Here is a 13,810-nt window from a genome sequence, read left to right as displayed (position 1 = left end):
TGACACTTTGGCTTTGTGAACAATGTGGAAGTGTGAGTATTCAATATTTCTACTGTATGGCAGACAGTGTGGAAAGGCCATAACTTATGTGATTCATAATAACTGTTTATTATTTTCACAACTAGTCAATTTATAGAAATGTAAATAGTCATGGATTCACATCATAAACTAATTCATATTACACTTATTGAAGTTTTGTATCCAGTTTTCAGGGTTTGTGCCGGTGCTTGAAATCCTTGAAAATACTTGCATTTTAATGTTGTGTTTTCAAGGTTTGAAAAATGCTTGAATTTTGGGTCTAAGTGCTTGTAAATGCTTAAATTGTAATCATGTATATTTCACAATTAACATCAATCTGACTCAACAGATCGATTGAATGGAGAGAAATAAAATGGTCAAAAGTAAAAAAATAAATTGATGGGCTCGTGTGTGTGACCCCAAGAGGACAGTTCAACACCACGTTAGCCCTACACATTAATTAGGCTATTATTTGTTGATGCTAACCACCTGTATAGGTGTGATGTAGAAGCACTGTCACATATAACCTGTAGGTGGTGTGATGTAGAAGCACTGTGCCATATAACCTGTAGGTGGTGTGATGTAGAAGCACTGTCACATATAACCTGTAGGTGGTGTGATGTTTATGCACTGTGCCATATAACCTGTAGGTGGTGTGATGTAGAAGCACTGTGCCATATAACCTGTAGGTGGTGTGATGTTTATGCACTGTGTCATATAACCTGTAGGTGGTGTGATGTAGAAGCACTGTGTCATATGACCTGTAGGTGGTGTGATGTAGAAGCACTGTGCCATAGAACCTGTAGGTGGTGTGATGTAGAAGCACTGTGCCATAGAACCTGTAGGTGGTGTGATGTAGAAGCACTGTGCCATAGAACTTGTAGGTGGTGTGATGTAGAAGCACTGTGCCATATAACCTGTAGGTGGTGTGATGTAGAAGCACTGTGCCATATAACATGTAGGTGGTGTGGTGTAGAAGCACTGTGCCATATAACATGTAGGTGGTGTGATGTAGAAGCACTGTGCCATATAACATGTAGGTGGTGTGATGTAGAAGCACTGTGTCATATAACCTGTAGGTGGTGTGATGTAGAAGCACTGTGCCATATAACATGTAGGTGGTGTGATGTTTATGCACTGTGCCATATGACCTGATGTTTATGCACTGTGTCACCTCCGCCAAACGACCCCCCCCCCCCCCCGCTCACATGCACGAGCGCCGCTGACTTGCGACCATATGATGTTTGTTAAACGTGGTCAGTGTAGATGTTCTTAATTCCTACAGTGTTGACAGTCAGTGAAGGCATCAGGAGAGGTGTAGAGTGTGTGAGCTGGAGAGAGGAGAGACAAGAGGAGAAGTTCTTCATTCATTCAAACATTGATTGTTGTTTTGTTGGTTGGCGTGATCACGGCCGACAGTGACCGGTTATTAAAACTCAATGTGTTCACAAATCAGCTCATCATCCCTACAGCGTCCAGACGGACGCTACAGTACATCTACATTTTCTGTAGGATTTACTAAATGTCATTAATTCTTCTGCTTGTCAGAGCCCCCTTGGTGAGAGCTTTTTAGACTCTGATCCGGACTACAGTCCTGAGCAAAGCACCTCATCGGGTCAGAGGGGACAGGCCCGAGCTCAAGCGAGAGGGGCAGTAAATAGTCAGGGGAAGCAGAGGCAGAGGCAGGGGACGGGGACTCGGAGTGCACGCCAGGGAAATGTACGTGCAGGAGGCGGGCAGAACAGCAGGACGGGATTTGATTGGTTTAAAATTTTGGGACCCAAAAACTGTGATTGGTCGGTGTTTTCCCAGGTTTTCTCCGGCTGTAGATAGCAGCTTTTCTTCACTTTTTAAAGAACACATTATGTATTGATTGCCATCAGGACATAAAGATAATTTTAACCAGTATAACAAAAAGTGGATCTAAATCTGACTACCAACCCCAGCTTTAATATCTTAAAATGACTACAGCTGATATGATTTGGCCCACCCAGTGTAAATCTTCATGCCTCTCTTACTGTATGTCTTGAAAAGTAGTACTTGAAAAGTAGTACTTGAAAAGTTTGAAAATTGACCTTAAAAGTCCTTGAATTTGACCATGAAAAACCAGTATGAACCCTGAGTTTTGTATGCCACAATAAAACAACAAATAATAGATAAATAAATCATACTGAAAGCTCCTGTAAGTAGGGCTGGGTGATAATTGGATAACGATAATCATAGTGAAATAATTGTTCTCAATATAAATCTAACATGTTGTACGGTAACTCTCCAGGGACATATGCTTTAAAGCATTAGCAACCTCATGGCTAGCAGCAGCTGCCGCTCTCTATACCGGCATGCCACTGCGTAGCTAGTGGCATGCAACCTGGCGTGTTTGGATCTCGCTGTCCTTCACAATATTTACATTCTCCGTCTCACAGCCGGATGCTGCCGTCGTGAATCACGCACTGTCTCGTGAGAGTTGTGTTCATAGCAGTCTCGGATTTAAGCGTGCTGTAATGCATGCACACCAGTTTGGTGGGTCTCACACAGCAGAGCTTGTATAGCAGATTGAGTTTTACAACTATGCTAGCTGGATTAAATTGAGTGGAATAAACAGAAGACATATTTTTAGTTCTTTTTTAATTACTTATTTTTGTTAAAGGGAAAAAAACACTGCAGCTCAACTCTTACCTCTTGTGCTATTATCTAGGCAAACACAAGTATCAGATCAAGACTCTGTTTCGGCGAATATTCTTTATTAAAAATTTTGGATTGGGATCCGGGGCTAAAAAAGCTGATGGGGACATCCCTAGTTATTCAGAGAAAGAAACGCCAAGTAGTCGCTATGCAGGTTAGATTTCATGCCGCTCAGAACACAGAAGATTTGATCTGAGACATGCCTCAGATTGTTAAAACATGCTGAAGCTAGATTATTTGTGAGTTTAAGTGTGGTGTGGTGGTTTAAAATATGAACCAAAGGAATACTAATAGAAATAAGAGACTGGAAGAACTTTAAATGCATTATATATATCTGATTCTTTCATAACAAACAAGACTTCTGATCTGTTTAAATAAAGTCTGTCTACAATTAAATCAAGTTCACACTTTTGTTTTGTGTCTCTTGCTGTTTGCCAGGTCATGGAGGAGATCAGCAATGTGGCCGTACTCGTCACACACTCCTCCTCTGACACCTCCTCCACCTCCTCCTCCACATCCTCAGCACTGGGACCCCTCCCTCATACTCACACCCAGCAGGCGGTGGTGAAAGACAACTCCCAGAGCATTCAGCAGAAACAAGCTGCAGACTCTCTCATCCAGGTCATTGAAAAGCTCAGCAAGATAGTGGAGAAGCGTCCCCAGCGTCGCTGCACCTTGGCGGGACAGAAGAGAGCGGTACAACAGGCCCTCTCAGCAGGGGGCGAGGGTGGCGAGGAGGGGACGAGGGGAAACGGAGCGGACTCTCCTCTTAGAAAGCTGAGGAGAGACTGTAAAGAGCAGGAGAAGGGACAGGATGTGAGGTTAGAAGACGGCCTTGCTGACGGCGTTCTGTCTTCACCTTTGTCAGGTGACAGTAACAACAACAACATCAGCTCCATGGTGAATGAGGTAGCTGACAATCCCAACAGCAGCGACCACAAGCGGACTGTGACATGCTACCAGTGCAGCCTGTGCCCCTTTCTCTCCCAGACCTTGCCCCTGCTGAAGGAGCACCTGAAGCAGCACAACGAGCAGCACAGTGACCTCATCCTCATGTGCTCCGAGTGTCGCTTCACCTCCAGAGACCAGACGCAGCTCGAGCAACACGTCAGGATGCACTTCGACAACGGCAGCAACCTGAAAACAAATCTTTCGGATAATTTCAGCGAAGACAAGGAAGAGGTTTTTAGAAAGCAGGATGGTGACTGGAGCGGGAGCAGTGGAAGTTTAGAAGCTGATGGGATCAATAGCTCAGCCGATGGTTCCAAGGAGCTGCCACAGAAGAAGAAGTGGTACAGCTATGAGGAGTATGGGCTGTACCGCTGCCTGATCTGCAGCTATGTATGCAGCCAGCAGCGAATGCTCAAAACCCATGCTTGGAAGCACGCAGGCCTGGTCGACTGCTCTTACCCCATCTTTGAGGACGAGGAAGAGGCCCCTGTGAGGAGAGACGTCTCAACTGCAGCCAACACCCTTACAACCAGAGAGGAAATAGTTGTTCTGTCTCCGGTTCTTCAAGACAAAAGCCTGCCAGCTGCTTTCAAACTTCAGCTGTTTGCTGCTCCTGTGGCTGTTGAGAACAAACAGGAAGAAGTGACTCACCCCATTTCTGATCTTAATCAGAGTCCAAAGACAGAGGGAGAAGAGGAGAGCGTGTACCCTCTGAAAGACCTGGCCTCTGAGGAGCACATGGTGGAGGTGCAGGTGACGACAGAGGCAGACGCAGAGCTGGAGATGGATGGTCAACATGATATCACCTCTACCACAGACAGCCTTCTGTCGTCAGCGCAGAAGATCATCAACAGCAGTCCCAACAGTGCGGGCCATATCAACGTGATCGTAGAACGCCTCCCTTCAGCTGAGGAATCGGTCATGGCGGCTAACCCTCTTCTACTTAGCCCAGACGTTGACAGGGGGAAGAGCTTACTTGATGCAGAAGAAGAGCGAGACCATGTGGTTACTGTGAAGGAGGAGGTGGATGTTGGTTGCAGTGTTAGTGGTGATACTGACGTCCAGCAATCAGGAGCTGATATGAAACCCTCTGTGCTTAAAAGTAGTGACTCTCCACGGGACGAAAACGTTCCCCCAGCTGGTCGCAAGAGAACACACTCTGAGTCTCTCCGCCTGCACTCTCTGGCTGCTGAGGCTCTGGTAGCCATGCCAATGAGGACACCAGAGCTTCCAACCTCCAGTGCCAAGGTAAATGTGAAGACAGTCACAACCCAGACACAGAGCCAGAAGTTTTTAGAGGTGACTACAGCCGGCTCCAAAGCCTCTGACGCAGAGACAACCGCAGCTCTGTTGGACCTGGAGCTTCATAGCAAAGGCAAAGAGGAAGATTTGGGGTCCCTGGGTCTTGGGGATGGAGATGAAGAGGGCCCTGCCACTAAGGCCGGCATCAGTCTGTCACTGCTCACCGTCATTGAAAGACTCAGAGAGCGCTCAGACCAAAACGCTTCAGATGAGGATATCCTGAAAGAGCTCCAGGACAATGCACAGTTCCAAAACGGAGATGTGGCTGGTGTGGTCACAGGGACAGGAACGGGGGGCTACATCACCATCCCAGGAATGGACGGGTTAGTTGCCTCCCCCGATGGCGGTCTGGTGGACTATATCCCCGGTAGCGAAAGGCCATACCGCTGCCGTCTGTGTCGCTACAGCAGCGGCAATAAGGGCTACATTAAACAGCACCTCCGGGTGCACAGGCAAAGACAACCTTATCAGTGTCCCATTTGTGAGCACATCGCCTCAGACAGCAAGGACCTGGAGAGTCACATGATCCACCACTGCAAGACTCGGATGTACCAGTGCAAGCTGTGCCAAGATGCCTTTCACTACAAGGTGAGGAGACCGCACATTAACATGCAGCATTTAATCCTGTGGATCTCATACAATATCATTTATGTATTCATGTTAGGGATGTTAACAATTAATTGTTAAGAACGTACCCAAACATGTTTTTTGTTTGGATTTCATATCACGTGGAACAAACATTATGTGGTCTCATATTTGGTTCAGCTATCAGGGAGGTGTTTTAACTATAAAGCATGTTTTGATGTGAATCAGCTGACTGAAGGTGTTGCTCACAGCGGAGATGCTCAGCTGGGGGCTGCTGCTGTACAACAGGTCTCAACCAGCGCTTTTTTTCTCCGCCGCCAGACTGATTATGACCCGGTTGCGCTCCCGGCTGACACATGACCATGTTCACATGCTAATTTTTCTCAATAAGAACGAGCAGACGGAAAACTGGACACCATGTGAAATATGTTTCTGGTCAGTTCCCTTGTTGTAGTCTGAGCCTTCACTTTATATGACTGTATATCTGTGGAGATTATTTTTATGAGCCTGCTCTACATGTTGACATTCAGCATGTTTAACATTTTGTACGACTCAAAATGATCCATAGCTTTTAAAAACCTTCAATTTTATACATCATGTCGCAAAGGTTAAAAAACTTATTTGGCATTGTTGTTGACATGAAAAACAATTACTCCATAATTGATCCTTAAAGCTGGGGTTGGTAGTCAGATTTAGATCCACTTTTTGTTATACTGGTTAAAATGATCTTTATGTCCTGATGGTAATCAATAGTGGTGCAACGGATCATCGTTGATCCGTGATCCGTACGGATGCCTCTCCACGGTTCGGCACGGACGTGGTCCGCGGATCGGTTGATGAAAAAAGTTGCGCGTGTTCACGTGATGACCGCATGTTCAATCCACACTCACTCGTTAAGCGCAGCGGTAGTCATGGTAAGTGAAGGAGCAGAGGAACTTGAAAAAAACCTCCTGCATCTTGTAAGTCACATGTATGGGAGCATTTTGGGTTTCCCTGTGAAATACAGTGAATGCTGAATGTGCTTGAGCCACGTTATGAAATTCTGTTGCGCACCCACAACACCAGAGGCCGTCAATACGCGGGCCGCACCCGGCCGCCTATCTGTGGTCCCCGAACTGTTACTCCTTCACTCTGTGTTTTGGTCGAGTCACCCCGTGTTTACCGGGACTTGTCTCCATGTCAACGATACGCAGACAGGCTGTTACTAGGTCACTTAGAGTCCACTGCTGCGAGTGCAATTTTTAACTTTCACTTTCGTTTATGGAGCAGTTCACATGTTGGCACTTTGCCAGCTGTAGGACCCTAGCATAAAACGAGTGTTCACAGTTTGCAGCTCAAAGAAAAGTGGACGGTGAAAATCAGCGATTGAAAGAAGAATGGAGTGAAACTTTTGAAGTTCCTCTGCTCCTTCACTTGCCATGCCATGAAATGCAGTGAATGAGGCAGGACTGGGCCCACAGATAGGATGCTTTGCACATGCAGTACATTTTGAGTTGAATGTTGTTTTTATTTAATGGGCAAAGTGTTTTACAAAATAAATGGAGGGACAAAGTTATATTTGTCTTGTCTTCTTTTTTATTTTGCTGATCCGAAAAATGATCCGATCCGTGACTCAAAACCGTGATCCGATCCGAACCGTGAGTTTTTTGATCCGTTGCACCCCTAGTAATCAATACATAATGTGTTCTTAAAAAAGAGGTAAAAAAAGCTGCTATCTACAGCTGGACACCAACCAATCCCTGCCATCAGGAGCCAAATGATGAAACCAATCAAATCCTGTCCTGCCGTTCTGCCCGCCTCCTGCAGAGCGTACATTTCATGTTTGTTTGTGTTTTTAACTTTCACTATGAGAATGTTTTGGTGTTTTCTTACCGAGTGAGACATGAGTTGATGGAGTGCAAAACACAAACCATGTGCTGAGGACCGGTTTTGAATCAGTCACCATCATATGGTCTTGAATCAGCGGGGGCGTCGTTTTGGAGGAGCTCCGAGGGGAGGGGGGGGAGGGGCTAGACGGAGTCCTGAGGAAATTCTACATTCAAATTCATGCTAGTTTTCTGTGACTACCAACCCTAGCTTTATTTCCAAAGATCGATAATGGAAAATACTTAAAATGTACATTTCTAAATCATGTATGTTATCTAACATAACAATCACAGTTCTGTCTGTCTGTAACAGACACTTAACGCTTGCAGGGAAGGTTTTTCATGTTTTCACTGGGAGTGAACCAGCTCCCGGCTGGGAAAACCGGTTCCAGAGCGGCTTCAACTCTTTAGAGGTCTAGAACCTTGAACCGCTTACGTCTGGAGGGGGGGTTTGCCGTGATCAAAAAAACAGACCAGTGAAAAAATAAACGAGACTAATGGATTCCTGTCCGCTCTCATTGTTGTTGTGAGGGAAAGTTCGCTGGGAAAGGCGGTCACGTAAATCTGACGTCATGGCGTGCCTCTTCCACAGGCTTGAGCGGGCGTAAAAAAACAAATGGGTGCCGTGTTTGTTCGCAAGTTCAACCAGCTCCGAACAAGCGCGAGCAAGCGGAGCAGAGAGACACACAGCAGACAGAGAAGTGGAAGTGTTAGAAAGTTTTCTAAAACATAGCCGCTGACTTCTATTGTGTGTTTTTCACCACTGTGTCTTATTCACCAGAGCTCTTTCTCTCTCTCTCTCTCTCTCTCCTTTTAACATTACCTCTGTGTCGATTGACCACCACTGCTCTCTCTCTCTCCTTTGCTGGCAGCAGCTTTGAAAAAATGACAGTAATCAAAGTTAACCCGATGGTGATATTTACCTCCAGTGTCCATATAAACATTTTAAATATCAGGGAAATGATTGCACAATGATTGAAAAGGACTTGTTTAGGAATTATTTTTTAATGAAATGACTTGATATCAGGAGTATGTTATCCATGCCGTCACTCATTAACAAACATTTGATTTTGATAAGTCAATCCAACATTAAAAAATCAGTTTACTCAAAAATGTAAATAATCTTAAATGTTATCTGCTTAGATATCGCGATGTGAAGTAACATTTCAAGTTGAAACAAACTTTATTCTGTGGTCGATTGTTGTCTAAAGCCATCAGCTCATTAGAAGAGCTGAAGCCCCATAGCCTCACATTCTGATCCAGTGTTTCCTTACTCCTAAAAAGAGAAGTCTATTCTGGTGTGAGAATAAGTCATATAGACAAGAGATGAAAGTTTAAAGCAGTCTGATGCAGCGCTGCAGTGAAAGTTTGCTTCAGTCTGATGAAACAGGCAGAGGAGAAAACTATTGATTATTCTTCTATCATGGGACTCCAGTGCTGATCTGCAGCCCAGATTATTCATCCTTCATCAAGTTCATCGTGTTATCCTCCAGAAGTGGAAGTTAGGATGAAAAAGTTCTTAACTGTAAGGATGAAGGCCGACCCGATGATGTGATATCTGCTCCAGGAGTGACATTAGTAGGTTAGAGGACATATTAAAACTATGACTGTGTGAATCAGTTTAGATACCCACCTGAGACTATTTCTTATTCTGTATTGTGTCAATATACCCAGGTCTACTTCACTTTTATTTAGGGATGCACTGAAATGAAAATTCTTGGCCGAAACAGAAAACCAAAAATGAGGAAACCAAGGGCAAAAACCGAAACACCGAAATAAATTATCATGGCAATTATTAGTAGGGAGACCGGGGACAGTTGTAACATTTCACTCTTTGGATTTCAGATTAAGCGATGCATTTTCTGTTTGTGTTGCACAGGCATTTTCTAGGCCATTTATTAGCAGTGACTTGAAGCTAGTTTGTATAGCAGTTTGAACACACTGGGTTAAAATAGCTCAAAGTTAGAGACAGAAATGTCAGAAATGTTACAACTGTCCCCGGTCTCCCCTACCATTTCATGTATGGCTCTGACTGTGTACTAACCTCACTAAAATCAAGGATCTCATTGAACATATCAGACAACGAAGGTGCATGCCCCTCATCTGGTTCAGAGAGATCAATCAATCAATCAATCAATCAATCTTTATTTGTATAGCACCAAATCACAACAAACGTTATCTCAAGACTCTTTTACAAACAGAGCAGGTCTAGACCACTCTATGTTAAATTATGAACAGACCCAACTTCAAGACAGGATAAGACTCAGTCTGACCCCACCTTAATCCACTATGAGCATTGCACCTCACAGTATTTAGCTAGTTACAGTGGCAAGGAAAAACTTCCTTTTAACAGGCAGAAACCTCAGGCAGAACCAGACTCATGTTAGACAGACATCATGCCTCGACCGAGTTGGGTCTGGAAAGACTGATAGAGGGGAGTAAGAGAGAGCGGTGATAGTGATGAGATGAGTAGTAGAAGCTGTTGCCGCTGAAGTCCAGTACGTCCACAGCAGGAGGACGTCGAGACAATGGAGCTCAGGGACTCCAGAAAGGTCTATGGTTAGTAACTTTAATGGGACAGGCAGAGTTCAAGTAAGTGATGAGGGGGTTGAGGGGAAGGGGGTGAGCTAGGATCCCAGTGTGTCAGTGCGCCAGTTCCCCCGGCAGTCTAGGCCTATAGCAGCATAACAAAAGCTGGTCCAAGCCTGATACAACTCTAACTATGAGCTTTATCAAAAAGGAAAGTTTGAAGCCTACTCTTAAAAGTAGAGAGGGTGTCTGCCTCCCGGACCCTGACTGGTATATGATTCCAAAGGAGATGGGCCTGATAACTGAAGGTTCTACCTCCCATGCTACTTTTAGAGATTTTAGGTACAACTAGAAGGCCTGCATGTTGGGAGTGTAGTGTTCTAGAGGGGTAATAGGGCACTATGAGCTCTTTAAGATAAGAGGGTGTCTGATTTTTAAGGGCTTCGTAGGTTAAAAGAAGGATTTAAAATTCTATTCTATATTTTATTGGGAGCCAGTGTAGAGAAGCTAACACTGGAGAGATGTGCTCTCTCTTCCTAGTTCTAGTCAATACTCGAGCTGCAGCGTTTTGAACTAGCTGAAGAATCTTTAGAGACTTATTGGGGCAGCCTGATAAGAGGGAGTTACAGTAATCTAACCTGGAGGTAACAAATGCATGGACTAGTTTTTCTGCGTCGCTCTGAGATAGGAAGTGTCTAATTTTAGAAATATTGCGTAAGTGAAAATAGGCTGACCAGAGCGCAGAGACAAGTCCTTTTATTGCACTCTTTTCTCCTTCTGCACTGTGCGCTTCTCCGTCTCCAAGCGGGTTCTCTGCATCCCTCGCAGCCTGGATCATTTCTGGTGCACGCTGCTTTATTCCCACATCCAAGTAATGATCTTTATAACGCGGGTCAAGTACAGTCGTGATGAAGTGCAGAGGATCCGAATAGATCTCAGTGAACGTGTGCTGACAGACTCTAAGAGTGGACTTTTCATTGTTTTCACTCCGTGGTCCGTCTCAACCTCTTTGCTTAGAAGACGCTGTAGTGCTGCAGTTAAATGAAGAACGGATGCAGACATGTTGGCCCTTATCCAGACAAGCGCGTACTGGCCACAGATTTTTCCTGCGTCATCACTACATTCTGTTTCGGCCGTGTTGTTTTGGTGATAAAAGTCTTTTTAACTTAAATTTAAAAAATTCCAGTGGCTGAATTTTCGGTGCATCCCTACTTTTATTATTTGAATAGTAAAAGAGAGAAAGTTTAATTCACCCCGTCTAAAAGTAGCAGCCTCTATTAGAAAAGCAGGCTAAACGTGCCTTTGTTTGTTTTGCTTTTATCTTGTATCCAAAGCTGTTTGAAAAGCTGTTTTCTGTGTGTTGTGGTTTTCTCAGTGTATCTTATTGGTAATGTGTATAACTGTGTTTTTTTTTATCACTCAGAGTCAGTTAAGGAGCCATGAAAGGGAGCACCACAGCTTCAGCAGCGACGTGGCAGCTCTCACACCCGTTAATGAAACAGTGGCCATGGTGGAGGAGGCAGAGAGGGGGACAGATGAAGGTATCAACTATTTAATAATTGTGTCTTAAGAATTAAAGTTGTCTGCTAATGAAATGATATAACCACGTGATTTCTGTCCCTCTTATAAATGTTTCTATTTGTCCACTTTTCCAGAATGTGGCGTACAGAAGATGTTTAAATGTGATGTGTGCGACTACACCAGCTCCACGTATGTTGGGGTGAGGAACCACCGGCGGATTCATAACTCGGACAAACCTTATCGGTAAGTTGTAGAAAAGAAAAAAGTGCACTACTTAATTCCTTAATGCCACTAACAGCCAAATTCCACCAGATCTATGTCCGGTCCTTCTCTGATCCGTCACAGCCCCAGATCTGATTTCCTCTCTAGTCAATGTGTTAACTTCCACTGGTTCCGCTCTGTTGCGTTCAGGCTGCGTCTCTGATCCGGCAGGTCGAAGTCCTCCAGATCAGATACACAAGACTTGTATTTTTGCCGGATGCTGGAGCACGACGCATCAATCTCAACAGAGCAGATGGAGCGGGACAGGAAGTCAGGTTTCACCAAAACAAAATGAAAACATCCGGTTAATTTTCAGAATAAAACACTGTGTTATCACCAGATCGTATTTCACTTAACTACAACAACAAACCATCATGATGAGAGGAGCCAGTCCTGGAGTCAACAGGTCAGAGGTTTTCAGAGGACCAGAAAGACAACATGGATGAGGAGAGGAGGAGGAGAATCCCTGATTCAGTCATTACCGTGGGAAAACCTCATTCACATGACTCCAGCTGTCCGGCGGTCCATGCTGCGTTCTGAAAAGGCAACTGGTGGGTGTTGATGGACAAGAGAGCACGGAGCCGGGACGGAGAAGGATCTGATGGAAGACCTGTGTTACTGTACATCTACTAATTCTAAAAATTAGCTTACAGCAAGTATGAGCTAGAAGAAACAGATGTAGGGTCTGAGTTTATAAGCTTTTTGAATTTCTTTAAATATTAAAACTCGCTCATTTGAATGGTCTTACTTCTGTCAGTGTGTCAGAATAGCTACATTAGCATTGCAAGCTTTTGAGCTTTCTGGAAATATAAAATAGGAGGTCACTTTGCCTCAAAGGAAGTTCCCATTGTATCGGTTATTACCCCCGCAGCAAGAATAGAAAACAAAGCAGTGCAAAAAACCTTCACATGAAAAGGCAAATCATTGAACAATCAAAGATCTATCATTAAGTCTTGAATACTTGTGCAGCAGACAAATAGAAACAAGAGACAAGTTAGTGAAGAAACAAGCTGTTCAGTTTTAAATGTTGCCTTAAAAGCTGTGACACTAAAAGTTGTCATGGCACAAATATGTGCATACCTGCTCTTACACGTAAAGGTTTACAGCTCTGTGTGCTTTACATCCAGCTCTGCTTTGAAAATCATGCAACGCACAAACAAGCTGTTTCTTTGTCACTCTGTGGGAAGATCTTTGAGTTCATTTTGCCTGAAGTGGACCTACACTGCCCCAACACTGAGTGGATGAGGACATGAGACCTTCTGTCAACACTAATTAGACTAATGACTATTAAAAGCAAGCAGGTACTCAGGAGCAGAAGTGCTTCCTACCTGGACATGTTTTTCCCTGTGACAAGAGAAGAGAGAACCTGTTTGAATTCCAGCACATGCAGTGGGTTAAAAAAAGGAGGACATTCAAAAAAGATCATCATCATTGACACATATGAAGACAAAGCTACCTAATTTAGAATCTTCTGCATTATTGAACAAGGCTTTTTAAGAACATTCAAGTATAGATCAACATACTAGACTCAAATTGACCTGCTAGATTATCATAACTGCATTGATATTTCTACATTGCCCCGTTCTAATAGAACAGTGGGAGTATAATGAAGAAAGTAGGAACAATTTCTATGTGTTGATAACTTCCAAACACAACCTGCTGTCAAAAAACAGCTCACAGTTTGATTCATCCCTGCTGAGGGTTTAATTTAGCTTAGTGTTGTAGTCAAGACCAGATCAACCTAGGCCAAGACATGTCCAAGACCTGAGTGCACAGAGGCCAAGGCATTAAGGGATCGAGACCGAGTCACATCCAAGACCAAGGCAGGGCAAGACCGAGACGAGACCAAGACCATATACTGTATATGAATGAAAAATCATGAGAGTTAACAAAGTAAAATACTTCTGTTTATTTTATGTACGTTTGCTTTAAAAGCAGCAAACAAGGTTTGTTTTAGTCTTTGTTGCCATTCTTTTGATGCACAGTGAGAGCCTTTTTGATGTCTTAAGTTTCATTTTCTTCGCCGTTAGTTAAACTTTTGCTTTTGATCAGAATTAAAAACTGTGTTTTCTGTTGCCTGTGAACTCAGGCGAGGT

General features: G+C 44.0%; 1 protein-coding gene across 1 annotated transcript in view; it reads left to right on the top strand.

Moving 5' to 3' along the window:
• znf507 (zinc finger protein 507) overlaps positions 1 to 13,810 on the top strand; it is a 34,739-nt gene that overhangs the window by 1,453 nt on the left and 19,476 nt on the right. Inside the window, exons 2-4 of the mRNA XM_034679910.1 lie at positions 3,139 to 5,541; positions 11,356 to 11,473; positions 11,588 to 11,696. Of these exons, the coding sequence (XP_034535801.1) occupies positions 3,142 to 5,541; positions 11,356 to 11,473; positions 11,588 to 11,696 (2,627 nt within the window). The 5' untranslated portion in view covers positions 3,139 to 3,141. The remainder of the gene's footprint in view (positions 1 to 3,138; positions 5,542 to 11,355; positions 11,474 to 11,587; positions 11,697 to 13,810) is intronic.

Source organism: Notolabrus celidotus, chromosome 3 (genome assembly GCF_009762535.1).
Source record: "Notolabrus celidotus isolate fNotCel1 chromosome 3, fNotCel1.pri, whole genome shotgun sequence".
In the NCBI taxonomy this organism is placed as follows: Eukaryota; Metazoa; Chordata; class Actinopteri; order Labriformes; family Labridae; genus Notolabrus; species Notolabrus celidotus.
Note: the sequence above shows the minus strand (reverse complement) of the source record. Positions and strands in the feature narration are given on the sequence as shown.